Consider the following 13,149-nt stretch of genomic DNA (forward strand, 5'->3'; position numbering starts at 1 on the left):
CACGACATGGAATACCAACAGACACACTCCAATGCGTCGTTAATTACAGTACATACGTTTCTTCGCCTCACGTGAAGTTGCCCTGGTTACGACTGATAAGATATTTAACGGGTGCGTGAATCATTAATTTTGGATATCTATCTGTACCTCAACGAGACATTACTACATGATCTCATTAAATAACGGTTTATTCTTTCTCGTGATGCACCCAGCCCAGGACCTTCTCGGCCTTGTCCGTCGACCAGAAGGAGCGGTTGGTGCTCATGTCGGCGCGGATTTCGGCGTCCGGGTAGTACTTCTTGGCCAGGTCGGCCGAGGGGGTGCCGCCCTGCGTCGTGTCGGGCGCGACGATGTTGAAGATCTGGCAGCCCTCGTACTGGTCCGCTTTCGTCACCGATAGCAGACAGGCCCGGGCCGTCGCGACGGGGCTCACCCAGCCCCACAGCTGCTTGACGCCGGCGTCGACCCAGTCCTCGTCGTGCTCCTGCAGCACGTCCCGCCGGGCCGCCACCTCGTGGATCCGCAGGCAGGCGACCTTCATGCCGGGGAACCAGTCCGGGAAGGCGCGGGCGGCGGCCTCAGCCTCGGTCTTGGCGAGGGCGTAGGCGTCGGTGGGGCGGACCGGGTAGGGTTCCTCGTCGATGGGGAAGTAGGCGAAGCGGAGGGGCTGGTTGGAGTAGGCGAGGCCGATGGCGTTGACGCTGCTGGCGTAGCAGAAGCGGCGGATGCCGTGCGCGGCGGCGGCGCGGAGGCCGTTGAAGGCGGCGCAGACGTTGTTGTTGTGGACGTGGCTGTCGGGCTTGCCCTTGGGGTCCGGGATGGCGGCGAGGTGGATGACGGCGTCGCAGCCGGCGAAGGCGGCGAGGGTGGCGTCGTAGTCGGCGGCGACGTCGGCGGTGCGCATCTCGGTGTTGGGGGTCCCGTGGTCGTGGTCTTGGGGCGTGCGGTTGATTTGCACGGTCGAGTGGCCCTCTTTGGCGCACTGCTTGACGACTTCGCGGCCGACGGTGCCGCGGGCGCCGGTGATGGCGATCTTCATGTTGAGGGAGGGGGTGGTGGAAAAGGGGCGATGTGGCGAGATGGTTGGTGAGAGGGTTGATGAGAGTTGTGAGATTCTGTGGATGGCTGAGGACGTGTTGGTGCCGGATAGTCTACGAGCTGCGGTTATCATGGGATATTAAGGGGGCTCTCAAAAACGACCAATTCGGCTTATATATATATCAATTATAGCAGTTGTATTCCTAGTGAGGTCATGAAGAGAGTTGATATGCGTTCTGTGGACTGACTTGTGGGTTGAAGTGTGTTGTTATTCAGTGATTCTATGACGTTGAATTTGTTGGTAACTCCGACCGTCTGCCAAAGCTGGGTACGGAATAGGTAACCTACAGGAGGGAGGTTCTGGATGATGTAAGAGGGACGTTGTATATTTATGCTTTTTCTCTGTACCCTCTAGCAGCATGAACATCAGTGGAGTAACAACAGCCATGCATCTATACATGTACATTACATCTTTGCATTGAGGGTTGATAGATAGATGTATTACCGATAGGCACTGTTGCCTTATGGTGTCTGGTCTTGGCGTGGCACACCGTCCTACTTCCTACGCGCGTTACCGGCAGCACTCCAGTGTAAAACCCGATCAATCCACTTGCCTATTCCAACTTTTCCTTCTATTGAAAGCTGCCATTGATGGCGGCATGGATTGAAACCCGATCTATGTACTGAACGGACGAGCCGGGTGCAACCTGCGACCCGTCTGGCTGGAACCCACTGATGGTTTTGGTAGCGAACCGATCTAATCAGCCAATCTTGCCTTGCCTTGCCTTACCTACAGCCTACATACAGCCTACCGCCGAAAACAAGCATGATGAGGAATACCGACACGAAGTCGCACTCTTCTGACGCACATATGCATATCATGATTATGAGAAGACTTGCACCATATCGTCGATTTCATTAATATTCTCTCTCATCTCGTTAAGCTAGTACGCATGTCCTACGGATCCAGGCTTGTCGGCTGTGACCGACCAATTTCCCGTCTCACCCCGCCAGGCCTGTCAGCTTGTTTGTGTTGGTTCTATTCTTGTCAGCAGCTACAGACAGACTCCTGTCCCGGACCCGGGGCTAGGGACGGACACCGGAGAAACGGCGGCATGACTGCTTCTTATACTTACTCACTTTGGCTTTTGGTTAACCGTAGTGGAAAATACATGATGGGATTTCCAATGAAATGATACAGTCTATTTTGGCCTTCTGAACAACCTCAACCCCAGCGCGCTCATATTCCTGTGCATGCGCCTCCGAGCTTGTTAATTGTTCTTCGCTTTTTCGAACCCGGGCTCTGCACGCTCCCTTTTTCCGGTTATTGACGATACTTCTTGGCCGTCTTCCATGTGCTTTGTCGCGTGAAGCTGTCTACACCGAAAGCCCAACTCCTAGTCAACGCTCGGAATAGGACGTGACGGACCTGACGAGCAACGGACGAGAAAACCATCCAGCATACTTCGTCGCCATCATGCTAAAAGCTATCGCATACTGCTGGGCATGCCTTGCTCTTCCACAGCTCGTTTACGGTGCCACGACCTCGCCGGAGATATCTATCAAGGGGAGCAGACTCTACAAACCGAATGGCGACCAGTTCTTCGTCAAAGGCAAGTGGCGCCTCCGCTCCTCGGCCCCTGGAGGAAGGTAGTCAAAACTAACCGTCCCCACCAGGAGTTTCCTACTATCTGGACGAGGATAATTACACGCGCGACAGGCTGGTTGATACGAAGCAGTGCGAGATCGATGCTGAACTCATGGCACACATGGGCGTGAATACCATTCGTGTCTACGAGGGTAGAGGCCTGTCGTTTCCACGACGGTTGCATGGAAGCATTTGACAAACGCGGCATCTACGTCTGGCTCGACTTAGACAGCTCGAGTTCCATGACGAGATACGTAGGTGCTCCAGCTAGAATCCCTCGACGGATCCACCGCGCATGCTAAGACGACTTTCACAGTACGATCCCGTGTGGACAAGAGCCATGTACGAGGACTGCGCCTCCAAGATTGACGAGTTTGCCAAGTATGCGTGTCGTTCGCAGACGGTAGTCGTGCTGAAGGCGAAGAAACTAATTTTGGGCCAACAGATACAGTAATCTTCTCGCTTTCGGCATTGGTGGCGACACCATTGACGTTGGTAGGTTCAACCACTGGATGCTGCTTTACTAAAGCAGAATCAATATTGACATATGCGCAGACGATTGGTATGGAAGGGCAGCGCCTTATGTTAGGGCAGCGGCGAAGACATGAAAGCCTTCCGCGATGGTCGTGGCTACCGCCAAATTCCCATATCATACAACCAGTATGACTCTTCGGATTTGAAGAACACGGTGGTCGACTATCTCACTTGTGGCGACTATACCGACTCGATCGACATGTTCGGTCTTGGATTGTACCAGGCGTGCGGCAGCGATGTTTCGGGGCTCTTTGACGAGTTGGCAACCCGGAAATACCCATTGTCGTGTCCGAAATTTACTGCACTTTTGAGGGCCAGGTACGCAACTTTACCGAAGTCGAGACCATCCTCACCGGGACCTGGTCCGAAGTCTTCGGGGGAGCCGTAGTCTGGGACTGGGCCAACAAGACGAACACCACGGCCTTGGTGGAATACCCGGACGCCGACCATACCGGCAAGCCCGTGCTGTTGCCCGACTACACTCGTCTGCAGTCCATCTTCAGCTCGGCCCGGTGCAGGAGCACGGCCGCGGCCGAATATACGCCGACGGCCTGCGCGCCCGCTTGTCCGACCCAGGACGAGTACTACCACTGGGGCGTCGATGCAAATCTGCCTCTGCCCACCATCTCCGGGTTGCCATCGGTGACGCGAGCCGGCCCCGGCGGAATCCCCAAGCCGACCGACGGTTCTGCTGCCTTGGACGATGAGACGAAAGGTGGCTCGGGCGCCTTCGGGGGCTTAGGCTTAGGAGGGGTTGGTAGGCGTCATTGTGGGAGGTTCGGCCGGCATCGCCATCCTGGTGGCACTCGGGTGGCTTATCCTTCGGAGGCGGCGGACGGCCCAGTACGCACAGGGTACAGGAGCGATGACGGTTGGGGGCGGGACGGGGAGTGGCTCAGATAACAACAACAGCGGCGACTACAAGCCCGGCCAGGGGTACGCGCCCACGAACGTCTACCTCGGTCCGCAGGAGATGTCGGGGAGTGGCGAGCACCCGGCGGCGCGGCACGAGCTCTACAGCGGCGAGTACAGCGCAATGCAGCCGGCCGGTGCCGTGGCCTATGCGGCGGGATCGCTCAAGCCGCGCGGAACGAGCACCGTGTCCGGGCCGCAGACGCCGTCCGAGCTGTCGCCTGGCGCCGGCCACGGCCGTCGGGGTAGCTACCAGATGCAGTCGGTGAGCGATTACGACGGCACGACGCCGTGGTCTTCGCCGCGGATGCCGGCGCAGACGTTCGAGATGGAGGGGGATAGCGGCGTCGTGACGCATACTCCTCCTGCTGCTGACTCGGCGGGGAATCAGGCGCCGAAGCAGCAACTGGAAACTCCAATTGCTGACACGTCAGCTGCCACCGGAACAGCAGTGACAACCTTGGTTGGTTTGGTGATTTCTCGTGATCTTTAAACCTTTATTGTAAATAGTGTACTTAATACCGAATTGGGGGTCTAATACGACATGTCCCTAAACAACATTATTGAAACATAATCCCTTGGGCTTAGAGTCGTGACTCTCTTACTTCATCTGTGTATTTTTCTCCCACACGAGCTCGGGGGAAGGGACACGCAAAGTTTGAGGGCGAGAAGAGGAAACGTGGCATGAGCAGAGGCTGGCCCGGGTCAGCTTGGCGCTCGTCCCTTCATCTAGGTAGGCGATAGTTACAGAGACCGGCTAGATAGGTAGAGACCAACGATCACAAACGCCCGGGCAAAGAATACGAGGTGAAGGGTACGAATGTGAAGGCGAAGTCATCGTGTCATTTATGTGGGATTCCCGTACAGCAAGAACAGGTGGTGATGATGATGGATATAGACATAATATGTATAGGCTTCCATCTCGCTCACTCGCCTCATAGCTTTCCTTCTTTGCCCCCTTCCATTGCCATATCCTCGTCAGGGATGGTTGATTAGGTAGCTTCCAGAGATTTTCCGCTGGCCTCTTCTTTCCACTCCCCTCACATGTGTGGGTGGGTGTGTATGTATGTGTAGAATCCCCTCCAACCCCCCCCCGGTTTATGTGTATATATAGATGCTTATATGTGCCCAGTCCACTTTCCCATCTCCCTTGTTCAGGAAATCCTGTTTCTCCTTTGAAGCCATCCATGTTTCCTTTCCAGTTCCATGCAATAAACCTGTCTCTTCTGTCTTCTCCCAATTTCGTAACGACATGACATGATGACGCTCTGAAGGTTCCCCTCCCAGCCATGAATGAAAAAGCAAGAAAGAAAAAAAGTTGAAAATAACCTCAGACCCTCCTCCCCAAAAAGTCGTTAGAGAGTCGCCCATGCCATGTATGAATTGCAATGCTACCAGGTATTCGAAAGTGATCCTTCTCTCCGCATAAGCACGTGACCGCGTGGCTGAAGTGAAAAAATATGTTTGGGTGCGTGTTGGGGTAAAAAGAAAGAGAAAAGAAAAAAATGTCATTATCTGTACAAACAGCAATGAATTGGGTATCATAACGGGTCTGGAGAAAGTCGATGCGGAAGATATCGGAGAGACGTTAACATTAGAGAATGTATGCGCAGTTTAGACAGGGTTCCGCGCCTTAGGGTTGGATGCCGCGCAAAACATGAGCCGGGTTGCCAGTAACAATTGTGAAGTTCGGCACATCCTGTAAAAAGAAACAGTGTTAGTAGGTAGGTAGGAATGGGTTGGGAGGAAGAGCCAACTAGAAACATACTCTGGTAACGACGGAACCGGCACCGATCGTGGAGCCTTTACCGACCTTGAGACCGGGCAGGACAACCACATTACCACCGATCCATACATCCTCCTCAATCGTGATGGGGTCTCCCTTCTGCAGGCTCTTGCTGCCCATCCGCTTGGCCGGGTTGGTGTCCAGAGTGGCGGCGAAGAGGCTAACGTTGGGCCCTATGTAGGTGTTGTTGCCAATCTTGACGGAGCATGGATCAATGATGGTACAGTTGCGGCCAATGAAGACGTTCTGTCCAATGGTGATGTTGTAACCATAGTCGCAGGTGAAGGGCGCCTCAATCACGACGTCATTCCCGACCCGGCCGACGTTAAAAGCATGAGACCGTTGGGAAAGCGACAGGTCGACGGGCTCCTTAGGCATCAAGATCTCGCGGAACAGTCTGGACCTCTCATTGCCCGAAACACCGTTGTTGGGGTTCGTCGAGTTGTTGAACCTCCAGCAAGCGGCACTGCATCTCTCCCGTTCTAAAACCAGTTCCTTGTTGAATGGTTGGTACCAGTCGCTCCGGAGCATCAACTCCTTTTGAGTAGACGGGCGGGGAGGCGGTGGAAAGTTGCTGTGCGACAGGGCGAGTTGGGCAGCAACCTGAGCGCTCGTGGTGCTCGTGGTGCTCGCAGGAGGTGGCGGCGGCGGCGGCGGTTGTTGATGATGCGAGCCTGGGCTACTCGTTCGCGTGGGGGTATTCAGGATGTTGATCTGAGGAAGAGTCGTGTTCGGGATGCTAGATTGAGGAGTTTCGGGCTCGGTGCGGCTGGCATCGTGTAGCGGAGGTATCCTTTGGTGGTATTCCTTGGACAACACCCGGGACTCGAAGTTTGCAGCCGGGTTTATCGCACTGATGGGTGTTGGAAAAGGGTTGTTTTGTTGTGACGGATAAGCCGGGGGCAGGCTGGACAGTTTGTTTTCCGGGCTAGCAACGGATGCAGTCGGAATTGTCGACGCAGTGCGCTCATCGTCCGTCAGCACCGGACGGCCCTGAGGTGGATCTATCCGCAACGAAGGGCCCCGATATGGCGGTGGTTCCCTCTTTGGCGGCACTGTCAGAGCCGCAGGTTGACTGGGGTAGGGGGCTTGCTGTGGCATTCCGTATGCACCAGGAGGCACGTAGCTAGGGTCCTTCGACTCGAGCGGAACCGCCGGGGGTTTGTTTTCCATCTTTTGATATCCACGCTGGTTCGCATAGCCTTGGCAGATGAACCCGCCTCGGAGACAGTTGTTGCCTTTAAAATCGCAATGAGCTTCCGACCAATTTTCAAGTTGTTGAGGAACCACTTACATTCCGGTTTGCTCTCATCGCACTTCTTCTTCCGTTTTCGGCAAGTAAGACAGCCCGTTTTCGTCCTGTTGCTGAAATTGCGCTTCCTCTTTTTGGGGTCCGACTGGATCACGGTACCATCCCTCCGGTGCTCCGGCGTGTACGAGCCCCCATAATAGCCGGACTCATCTGGGTCGGGACTTGTTGGCGAATAGCCCTGTTGCGAATCCATCTGGGATCTGCGGAGCGAATCCTCGCCCTGCCCTTCTGATGGTGACGCCAAAGACCCTGCCGAGTTTTGCGTCTCATAGGCAGACCGTTCCTCCCTACTATACTGGGAATGCCAGGGGTCGCTGCGCTCACCTCGGTTCTCGTCTCCGTAATGGCGGTAGTCACGCTCATGATGTTGAGAGGTGCCGTAAACATCCCGCGGTTCCGGATGTGACGGCGGCGCAGGAGTCCTGTCTTCCGGAGCACTCGGGGCCTCTCTGCGGAGTTCGAGCGAGTTAGATCGTTTGCGCTTGTGTGATCCTTCCACGTCGGGATATGCGTATGATGACCTTTCCGGGCCAGAGGCTGGCCATTGGTCTCGCTGGTTTGAGGAAATATCACGAGATGGTGGTCTCGGCGTAGGGCCTGGGACGACAATCTCGGGTCGCTCCTCCGAGTCGGGCCTCTTGTTCGTGGGACTGCCGCTGGCGCAGTCCGTCGCTTTTGAGTCACCTCCGTTGAGTGCTGTGAAAGACGCCATTGCGCATTGAGCGAGACTCCGCACTGCCCGCAAGAAAACTCGTAGTTTGCGGGATCTCTAGAGAATGCCCGCGCACTATCCTCGATGGGCAACGACTAGTTTTCAGCGTTGCAACGGGTGCGCGCGTTTACAGTTACTGGTTGCACCGCTGGTCCTGGTCCAACAGCGTCGGTCTCAGCTTCAGATACTGCCAACAGTTGCTCCGAGCAATACACCAACCCGGTCGAATACGAGGTGTCGCAAACAACACTCAATTGGCCCCCAAAGAGGTAGCCAAGTTCACCAAGCAGCCGCAAATTGAGTGGAGAGCCCAGACGAAAGTCGAAAGCCCAGTCACCAGGCAGAGTTGGTGCAGACCACAGTAAGAGGTTGGCCAGGAATCACCGCAAAAAGCAGGTGCGGCTGGATTGTGCAGGACCGAATTTCGAAAACCTGACCGGTGATTGCGCTGCTTCGAGGTGTGGGGACTTTTTCCCTTCACGAGTCTGCGTAAGACTGGCGGGCGAAGCTGAGCCGTAAGGCACACAGGGTGTACCCGATGATCCTCCTACCTTGGCTATCCGACGAGATCCTTGGGCTTGCTGGTGACGCTGGGGCCAATATAAAAGAAGAAAAAAAGATTGAGTGATCCCAGAGGATGCCTTTCGAGAGAGTCGGTCCACGACCCTTTCCCAGTCTTTTTGCCTTCCTTTCCTGATCCCCTTTCCTTCCTGGTTGGCGGTTGTGCTCTTCAAAAAAAGAGATGGCTCCAATTTCTGTAAGTTGAGGGTGAGTTGTGAAATTTGGGCGCTTGGGCGATTACCGCGCGATTATGCTGCGCCTGCGAGAGCTGTAACTCTGCGTTTCAGGTTGTGTCGTCCGAGGTGCGCGAGGCGAGATGGATTGGACAAAAATAGACGATCCAGGAGGACTAGTCGAGAGTCGTTCTATAACTTGTTCCTTTATTATAGCTCTCGGCCCAGCAAAGAGTTCAGTTGAGTCGAGAGAGCGAGTGGGTTGAAAGGATCCGGATTTCCCAGGAAGATGTGTTGCTGTAGTTGCGGTCTAGGATCCTGATGTAAGGAGACGGAGCCGCGGAGAAAGTGGGAGAGTTCTCACGTTGCGGCAAGTCAGCCCAGTAGCATGAAAGTATGCAGGGCAAGTGAGTAAAATGGTTCGTTTGTTCGTTCGGTTTTGTCAAATCAAACAACACACGACCGACGATACGCAGCGTCAACGCAATGCAAAAGCAAAGCAGCAAAAAAGGCAAAGCAATAAAATGCGACTCGGGAAGGCGAGGCGTGTGCCTCGGCGGCGGGTACTGCGACTGTTTTGTATGTTTTGCTAAGTACTTTGCTTTACTTTCGACAGACATGCAGCCAGCAGCGCAACCCGCCCGAGAAAGAGACGAGCAGACGAGCAGACGAGCAGACGAGTAGACGAGCAGCAGACGAGAGACGCAACGCAACGATAATCGCCCACGCTAGAAAACCCACACCCTGTCCTCTTTTTTTTCTTGCCCCAGTATCTGTATCTGGCGCTTCGCTCTTAACAGCGATGAACGAGGAGGTGCTAATAAAATGCTGGGTGTCGCAGAACCTCAAATCGACGGGCTGGCTGGAGGGGCATCCGACTGGGATTCTGCGTGCTGGCCCCAGCTCTTTGGCCTGGGCGGTAGGGATGAGAATGTGTAGTATATGGGAATATGAAAGGTACATCGGGTACAGCTGATCAGGACGGGACACAGCGACAGACGCGACTACCTAGAAGTAAGCCATCGACTAAATTAGTGCGTCCGCCAGGACAGGGAGGGTACCTCAGGCAAGCAAGGAAAACAGGGGTCTTGGTACTTCAATGGTCGGCCATAAGACCCCCTGCCAGGTGCTGGATGAGTGCGTCTAGCAGGGTGAATAGGTACCTCCTCAGCAACTCTCAGGTTGCAGTCAGGTAAAAGGTGTGGGTGGAAGCATGGTTAGCCACAGGTGCAGGGGGTTGCCGCAACCCTTTCCACTCGCTCTCGTCAATCTTCTTTCTCTCAACAGGGCTCGATGTACTGTGTTTTTTTGGCCCATCTTCTTCGCTATTCTCGGCGCAACATGAAAGTATATGCTGCTCGGAGAGAAAGGTAACCCACACACAGCATCGCGAGCGCGAGACTCCGGACTGAACTTGGGACCGGATAGTCGCTTGTCCACTCCAAGAACGCCCGAGGCGGTCGGCCGCAACGTTAATGGACCACACGTCAAGCCAGCGCAAACGATGGGTCTCCTGATACGGGCAGTTTGTACTCTGCCTCGCTTATTATGACTGCTGTCTCTATACATGCGCACGACCGTCGGCATCATGACTCTCTCCCGTCTCCGTCTTCCCCAAAAATTGGCGCCCAATCGTGCCAAACGCGGCGTCCATTGGACCTAGTTTGCTCGTAGCCAGGGAGAACGTGAGGAGACGAGGAGAGACAAGCAGCAAATGAGGGCCGCTTGACGCGCTATGCGACCCCATACTCGTAATTGGTGCCCATCTCTCTCTCTCTCTCTCTCTCTCCCTCCCTCCCTCTCTCGCATGTTCTTTTTCCCACCCTTCGAGATGCCGACCAGGGACAGTAGAAAACTCTAAAAGTGTTCACGGCTAGGCGAAGGCAGGTTGCCGCTTGTGGTATGATGTATGTTGTATGTAAGAATCTGATAGTCTCAATTTGTTGGGGGCTGCGATCTGCCTGACCTGAGCGAACGGATATTGAAACTAAAAAGCTCGACAGCCGCGACAGCTCAGGCAAGTCACTGTCGATCCCCGTCCGCACAAAGCTGGCATGGCATACATATGTACATACATAAGCACAGACACATCCAGCCCCTCCGCATCATGATGCAACCAGGATTGTCGAATGGCTGCCCGTCAAGCCGTCCTTTTTAGCCCAAATTGGCATCGATTTCTCACTTGCTGACCCCTTCGCATGCGAGTGATGACAAACCAAACCGCCTATCCCAGTAATACCTTTCGGCCCGTCCAGTAGCAGCTCTGGCGAATGACCAGAGGTCCGAGGTACTGTAACCCATCCATGAAACGTGAATACTATTCTGAGCTGTGGCGAGCTTGGCGGCATAGCATGCCAGCTTTGCCAGCAGCTCCCGCTCCGCCCACGGCTAGTCTAACTTGAATGGGCCAATCCGGCAATGTCTGACAGACAGACGCCAAGGTACGCGACCGCTTGAATGGTATCCAGCAGCCCAACAAGACGAGTAAGCCACCGATACTGCCACATGGGTTCGATCACGACACGGGCCTACGGCACTTTCGGTAACACAGATTGTACCCTGTGCCCGAGTGAGATTAACCCGTCCGTAATAACGTTGAGTATATAAATATACATAACTCTCAAACCATCAAGGGTAAAGTGAACGTGTTTGATCATGCTGTGCTGAGGATTCTGGCTGTCTCCGTATTACTCGATCAATAGTAACGGGTGGTCATCCTTTGATTTGCTAGAGCTGAGACCAGCTTATGCTCGGCAAGGGTGCGTGCCCCGTATAGTAGCCGCCAATGAGATTGATAGGACTCCCAGTTGTTCTTCCGGATACGTGGGAGACGGTGGACCGGCGCGTGCAAGGCATCGTTCCATGTTTATTTATGCTGTCAGGCTGTCTGGGTCGTACAATTTGCCGAGTTGGGTGCGCGTCTCTCTCGACCGTGAGACAATTGACTGCATGCCATCATCGCGGTGTGAGGCGACTCCAGTCAAGTAAACGTTACGGCTGCTACCTACGGCACGTTGTCGGTCAGTATGTAAGTGCGCGTAAGAAAATAGGTGCAATCTCTTCTTGCCGAGTCTTACAGCAGCAGATCACCCCCGTTCACATACACGCATTAAATCGTACATGGGGAGCAGCCCATAGTAGCCTGCTGGGCAAAATGTCAGCGGGTCAATGGATTTTTGGTCGACAGCTGGTCTGCTGCAGCCAATGGGGAAGCGATGCCAGGGGGTGTGTTGAAAGTTAACTTGCACCATCAGGCGCGGCCTCCGTGGAAGGGATACTACTAAATGAATGGATGGATGAGCAAGGGCAACGAAAGGTACATGCTGGGAAGAGAGAGGTGCTTGGTCTTGTGCAGAATTGTCTCGTTCCTTTCCCGGCCGCGTCTAATGGGACTTGTTGGATTGGGAGCTAGCGCGAGTTTGACTTCCGGCACCCGCAACTTGCGTGTCATGGTCGGCTCCCTCTGCGCTCAGAAAGCATGTCTCGTGTCGCAAGATGGCTCTCTCGTACGGGCTGATTGGACTAGACTGCTTGCAGGCACACCGCCCGTGGTTTCTTCGGCACCCGTGTTAGTACATACATGAGTTGCGTGCATGTACAGCAGTTAGCAAGGTAGCATCTGGAGGTAGGTTCTGCTCCCAGGTTGGTGCGTGCCGCCAAGTGCCTTGTTCGTTCTTGTTCCATTTGCCGCGATGCGCTGGTAGCGGTAGCGGTAGCGGTAGCAGTGCAGTAAGCTCTAGTAGGGTCTCTAGGGTCTCTAGGGTCTCTAGGGTCTCTAGGGGCGCTACACGTATAGTGCTGACCAGCTATTCTGACAATGCCGTTGCCTACTGCCATCCAGGATGGAACGTACCTTGACATTACATACATACGTGAACGGCAATGCTCTGCAGCACGGTAGACCGGGGTTCCCTCTGAAAATCTACCGAAATGGGTCCGCCGCATCACATGCAAGCACAGTACATAGTATGATGGGTAAATAAGTGCTTATCCACCGTGTAGTGACAGGGTTGTTATGCTCACGTTATGTTAAAATAATGCGCGTTATTTAAAGATCTGGCTCGTGCTCGGTACTTGACAAGGGGGTCGTTATTTCGGCCTCCTACCACGTACAGTAGACGACGCCCAGGACGCCCAGAGAGGAGGAATCCAATTCGGGTGTGCGAAATTGAATCTTGGGTGTGTAATGAAGGCCCTCTTTTCTTCTGGTGACGTGCATCTAGCAGGTTAGTATGTGACTGATTCATAGTGGTTGTTTGGTTCGTGCAAGGGGCTCTCCTCGGTATTCCTTTAGGGTTTCTGCTTGGGAGATGGGCATGAAAGGGGCACACGCGCTCTCTCCCGATGGCGGATGGGAAGCAAGTTGTGCATGCACGCCTGTTTTGTCGTGCTGTTCATCATGGCGAAGTGGGGGAAGGTGCATCTAGGCCTGAATAATTGGCTACCTCAATGTTCGAAGCGCATCCGCGTGAC

General features: G+C 54.4%; 3 protein-coding genes across 3 annotated transcripts; 1 reads left to right on the forward strand and 2 right to left on the reverse strand.

Annotated features, from left to right (window-relative positions):
• Positions 1–187: 187 nt before the first annotated feature.
• On the reverse strand, positions 188–1,039 carry PG986_011103 (uncharacterized protein; the record flags this gene model as incomplete). The annotated part of the gene is made up of 1 exon (XM_066847325.1): positions 188–1,039. The coding sequence occupies one exon, from the start codon at positions 1,037–1,039 to the stop codon at positions 188–190; it is 852 nt and encodes a 283-aa protein (XP_066696816.1).
• A 1,476-nt stretch (positions 1,040–2,515) lies between these two features.
• Positions 2,516–4,625, forward strand: PG986_011104 (glycoside hydrolase family 72 protein; the record flags this gene model as incomplete). Its single annotated transcript, XM_066847326.1, has 8 exons — positions 2,516–2,651; positions 2,716–2,813; positions 3,003–3,067; positions 3,132–3,181; positions 3,242–3,248; positions 3,281–3,458; positions 3,539–3,935; positions 3,982–4,625. The coding sequence occupies 8 exons, from the start codon at positions 2,516–2,518 to the stop codon at positions 4,623–4,625; spliced, it is 1,575 nt and encodes a 524-aa protein (XP_066696817.1).
• Positions 4,626–5,765: 1,140 nt separating this feature from the next.
• Positions 5,766–7,963, reverse strand: PG986_011105 (uncharacterized protein; the record flags this gene model as incomplete). Its single annotated transcript, XM_066847327.1, has 3 exons — positions 5,766–5,831; positions 5,901–7,156; positions 7,213–7,963. Coding segments are annotated over 3 exons (2,073 nt in total), but the record flags the coding sequence as incomplete, so codon positions are not given.
• Positions 7,964–13,149: the final 5,186 nt, after the last annotated feature.

This window comes from Apiospora aurea (genome assembly GCF_038362705.1).
Source record: "Apiospora aurea strain CBS 24483 chromosome Unknown utg000007l_segment0_segment0, whole genome shotgun sequence".
In the NCBI taxonomy this organism is placed as follows: domain Eukaryota; kingdom Fungi; phylum Ascomycota; class Sordariomycetes; order Amphisphaeriales; family Apiosporaceae; genus Apiospora; species Apiospora aurea.